The 5296-nt window shown below is 36.4% G+C and overlaps 1 protein-coding gene across 1 annotated transcript; it reads right to left on the bottom strand.

Annotated features, from left to right (window-relative positions):
* Nucleotides 1–432: 432 nt before the first annotated feature.
* On the bottom strand, nucleotides 433–4307 carry LOC108346367 (receptor-like protein 7). The gene has a single exon (XM_017585447.2). The coding sequence runs from the start codon at nucleotides 3968–3970 to the stop codon at nucleotides 602–604; it is 3369 nt and encodes a 1122-aa protein (XP_017440936.2). The 5' UTR covers nucleotides 3971–4307; the 3' UTR covers nucleotides 433–601.
* Between the last annotated feature and the right edge of the window lie 989 nt (nucleotides 4308–5296).

Genomic DNA, 5296 nt, shown 5'->3' with positions numbered 1-5296 from the left:
TAAGTAAACGTTGATGATTAAGTAAAATTTCGATATTTATTAGTCTGTACCAACATTGGATAAATTTTTTTGAGGGAGCCTTCACGTCCATGTAAACATTCGCCACTGGATTAATCACTCTTTCCAAAGAAACCGAACGTCGACACAAAATGTGCCCGCGTCTTAGGTTTTGATTTACTAAATTCAAGTCTGCAGTATAAACCTGAGTTTTCCTTTAAGTAAACAGTAATTCAGTGTTAAATAATTCATACCAACTATTCTGAAAAATGAAATTATTGTTGTGCATTGTGTGCAACATAGACATTGAAGTGATTGAGCTATGGATTAGTTGTCTCCAAAGTGTTCGTTGAAAATCCTGATTGAGCATTGGCTATATTCTGGAAGTTTATTTATTTATCTATTTATCTTGCTTATCACCGATTGCTACAGAAGTTTCCTTCTGAAAAATCAGAGCTGTCATTATTATTTCTTCCTCATTATTGCTTGCCACTCTAGGTAATTTTGATGTGTACTATGTACAGCATATACATACATGCTTTCAAACGAAAAAATGAAGACAACAAGGAAAGAACAAATCAGAAAATGATCACCTTGTGTGTTATTAAGGGGAATATGATTTTGATGAATGAGTAGAATTTGAAGCTGATGATGAGGGGTAACATTTGCAACTGGGGTCATGAATGACCCTCTTCATAGATATGTCAAGTTTCGAACAGAAGACACAATACCTTCCTCTGAAGCTTGGATAGTCCCAATCATCTTCTTCACTAGAATCATCGTCCATCTCTTCTGCATCTTCATCCCCTTCGTCATCCTCAATGGGGATATAAGCTAACCCGAACAGTGAAAAAACTCGTATAAGAAAACTATCAATGGTATTATTGCTCCATTTCCTTCCTCTCTCCCATATCATCAATATAGGAAGAAATACTCCGGCTCCAACCCCAAAACCAACTCCAGTGACTATGTACTGCCAATCAAAGTCCTTGGCTGTTTGTGTAGTTTTTGGACTTGTATTTGCACTGCATATTGTAATCAAAGGCGGGCCACACAATCCTTTGTTACCTTCAAAGGAAGATTCTGAAAATGATTGAATTTGAGTGCCAGTGGGGATTCTCCCAAAGAGATGATTAAAGGAGAGGTCAAGGACTGATAGGAAGGATAAAGTTGCAAGTCCTGTGGGAATATTTCCTTCCAGCAAGTTGTTTGATAAGTCTAAGGATTCAAGCTCCTTCAGATTTCTAATTGATTGTGGAATTTTGCCAGAAAAAGCATTATTTGACAAGTTAAGTGTATAGAGTGCCTTAAAGTCAAATAGCTCATTTGGTATTTCCCCTTCAAAATGGTTCGATGAGAAGTCGATCGAAGTGAAGACAGTTAGAATCTTAATCAAATCCATCCGTTGACCTTTTATTGTGACTGTCACTGAATCATGGTAATATATTTGGTTACCATATTGAAGAAACTGATATTGGATATGTTTTACCTTGGATTCATCTTGGTTTTCATCAGACATCATTGCCTCCCACCTTGTGAAGCAGTTTCCAGGTAGCTGGCCAGTGAAATTGTTGATGGCCAGATCCACTATTTGAAGCATATGCCATGTGCCGTTGGTCTTTGGACATCCAATGTGACCATACAAATTATTTTTTCGTAAGACTAAGACCCGGAGTGTGGATATCTTCTTCAACAAACACGGAAAGCCATCCATAATCTTGTTGTTTCCAAGGTCCAACACTTCTAATGAAGTACATTTTGAAAGAGATTTTGGAATCTTTCCATCTAATTTGTTGTGATGGAGATCCAGAGTCCTTAGAGAACAAGCAGCTGAAAACGTATCTGGGACAGGGCCCGTGAGTTTGTTCTTTCTCAGATTTAATACCCCAAGGCTCTCATTCATTGCCATTAAACATGAGGGAATTGTTCCAGAAATGTTATTATTGGAAAGATCAAGCACCTGAAGATATGAAGCATTGCATAGGGAGTCAGGGATACTGCCACTCAAAGTATTGTTTGAGAGAGAGAGAAAGAATATGAAAGACAGGTAATTTCCAATGTCTTGTGGGATAACAGAGTTAAATTTGTTGCTTGAGAAATCCAAATAGAGCGTGTTTTCTGGAAAAACAGGTATTGGCCCCTGAAGTTTATTATGATGAAGATCAAGGACAAACAACTTGGAAGAAAAATTCCTCAAAGGTCCTTCCAAATGAGTAAACAAATTATGAGAAATATTAAGCCTTTCAAGATTCTGTAGTTTCCAAATCCAGTTGGGCACTATTCCCTGGATATGGTTATCCGAAAGATCTAGAGAGGCGATTCTGGAGTGATTTCTCAAGAAACCAGGGAAAGTTTTCAAGTTGCAGGATGCCAACTTTAGATTGCTAATGCTGGGAAAGTAAGATGGCTCAGCATTTGTAACATTCACATCGACTGATAAATTGTTGTATGAAAGATCTAATGTAGTCAAATTTCTGAGCTCCGAAAGCTTATCTAGATTCATTGTCCCATTTAACTTGTTTGAAGAAAGTATGAGGATAGAGAGTCTACTGAGTTGGTATATAGATGTTGGAAAAGACCCTGATAGATTATTGCTACTTAAATCGAGGATTATTAATTTAGAAGAAGACACATTTTTGAATTCATCTAGTTGACCAAACTGATTATGGGAAAGCATAATTTTTTGCAGCTGTGGGAGTGTAAAAAGGGATGAAGGAATGCTCCCACCAATCGCGTTATAACCCAGGTCAATGCTAACGAGATTCTTCTGTCCTGCAAAGTGAGAAGAAGACGGAACTTCACCACTCAAACCATTATTAGAAAGGTCTAAGTAGGCAAGTTTTTTGGCCATGTCAACTGATGGAATTCGACCTGTGAAGTTGTTATATGACAAGTCTAGATAACTGAGTTCTGCGAGGTTTGACAATGAATTGGGAAGCGTTCCGGTAAATCGACAATAAGAAAAATCCAATTCAGTTAAGTTCCTCATGTTCCCAATAGAGTTTGGAAATGCTCCGGAGAAGCTTGTGTTACTTACTCTTAAGGTCTGAAGAGATCCTTGGGGGAAGTCTGGAAAGAAACCTTGGAGATTGTTGTTTAAAGATAAGTCAACAACTGACAATGTTACAATCTTGAAGATCTTCTGAGGAAATGTTCCAGTCAACTGACAAGAAGAAAGACTTAGGATGGTCAGAAATTTCAAATAGGCAAATGTTTCTGGCACTGTGGATGCCAAATTGTTCCCATCAAGAACAATAACTGATAGATTCTCAAGGCTTGCTAGGGAAGGATCCAGGGGTCCTGAGAGATTGCACTGTGACATGCGAAGTTCTTGCAGGTAATGCAGTGACATCAAAGCGCTGCACCATTCATGTCCTGCAGCTGATATACTTACACCATCCAAATACAGTTGCCTAATACTGGTGAGATTTTGGACAAGCTTTTGTAGATTTGGGTTTTCAAGCTTCAGCTCATTGCTAGTGTAAAAGAGAACAGAAGAAGAGAGATCAAGAGTAACCAACCTTGTCATCTGAGAAATCTCTATTGGAATCTGACCCTTAAAGCCCGCACATGACAAATTCAGATAAGTCAAATTTTCCAACTTGTTAAATCCAGATGGAATCGCAGAACTGATTTTATTACCAGCCAAATTCAATTTCCGGAGATGTTGAAGACTGAAAACAACACTCGAATCATCAAATCCACCACTGATCAATTCTCCACTGAGGTCAATGCCAATGACACGTCCCTCCTCGTCACACGTTACACCACTCCAATCGCAGCAATCGATGCTTTGATTCCACAATTTCAGTTTGCTGGAATTTTCAGGCTCAAATGTGAGGTTGTTCCTCAGTTGAATCAGTAATGATTGTTGATCCTCTAGACATTTGCCAGTGGCGGCAGAGAAGTAGATACTGAGATATATCAAGTAGCAGAGAAAGAAAGAAAACAATGAAATTAAAGTGATTCTCATTGGTGTCTACACTGAGGGACAGTCACCCAACACAATACTGAAGAAGGGAAGGAACGTATGGTTCTTTCATAAAGTTTAAGACCCATGAACAAGACCCTCGTTCCCCGTGTTCCCCACTCTTTATCTTCTTAAACTCCTCCAAATTCTACAAGGAATCTAGGCCAAAAGTGTGTAAGTTGTGTTGAAGACGGGTAGAGTGCAAAGAAGGTTAAGTGACATAGAGTAGAATGAGCTATTTTGAAAACAGAATGCAGACAATCGATTGGTCAGAGATAGCTGCTTAAAGACGATTGCTCCGTTCAAAGTAAACTTAGTCATGAACTATAAGTTGATTTTCTAAAATGCTGGTTTGCTACAAATGATGAAAAGTCAGTCTACGTTAGTGTGAAGAACAAGATTTTTTTTATTGCATTTTACGCGTTTTGATGTCGACCCATCTATTCATGAATTGACTTTTTTTGGTAGCTTCCGATCTGAAACTATGCAAATTTGGATTATTCAAAATAATGACCCTACCCTTCATAGAATACTGATATAAATCATTGCACTTTTGTCAGCATTATTATGACGACGATTTTCATTCAGTGGATCAGCCACAACGGTAGGTATTATTTCATTATGCGCAATTTTACCGTTGAGGTAGCTTTTCATCTACGGGAAATTATTTAATTTATAATTAACCTTTTCTTGAGATTAACCTTTAAACATTTTGAGTCGTTTTGTTTAGAGAGTTTATAAATGTGTATAGTTATTGGTTTAGAAATGGTTTCAAGCTGTTTAAATTCAAGTTAACTATGTACACAGTAATTGAAAAAAAAAACTTGATTTACTCTCTTAATGGATTTGTCTTGCATTGAGAAACAAGATTGAGTATTTGATAATAAGAATGTAAAATTGAAATAAATTGCTACCTTAAATACGATTTGTAAATGATAGATACAATAAAATAAATAGTTTTCAAATTGTAATAATTAAAATATTAATTTTGAATGTTGGAAAATAAATTTACTCCAAATTCATCAAAACTGAAAATATGCTTAATTTTTTTTTCAATTTCTAAAGTAATGTATTTGTTGAAATAATTAGAAAATCCAAGTAATAATAAAATGTAAGGTAGGAAGTTGAGTGTTACCTCTTCACTTAATTCTTTGTCCAAGTAGTCTAGTTGCTTTTAACCTTCAGTTTTCATATTATATCAACCTTCTTCTAATATAAATACAGAACTATGAGAGAAGTTTTTAATGTCCTCTAGAATATATTTTTCTTTGTTTTAATCTTAAGTTGGTATTAGAACGGGTCCACTTGTCCTCACATATTACAACAAAA

The sequence above is a fragment of the Vigna angularis genome, chromosome 9, assembly GCF_016808095.1.
Source record: "Vigna angularis cultivar LongXiaoDou No.4 chromosome 9, ASM1680809v1, whole genome shotgun sequence".
Classification (NCBI taxonomy): Eukaryota; Viridiplantae; Streptophyta; class Magnoliopsida; order Fabales; family Fabaceae; genus Vigna; species Vigna angularis.
Note: the sequence above shows the minus strand (reverse complement) of the source record. Positions and strands in the feature narration are given on the sequence as shown.

Coding starts and splice junctions, on each gene's coding strand:
- LOC108346367 (XM_017585447.2), bottom strand. CDS start 3,970: ATGAGAATCACTTTAATTTCATTGTTTTCTTTCTTTCTCTGCTACTTG.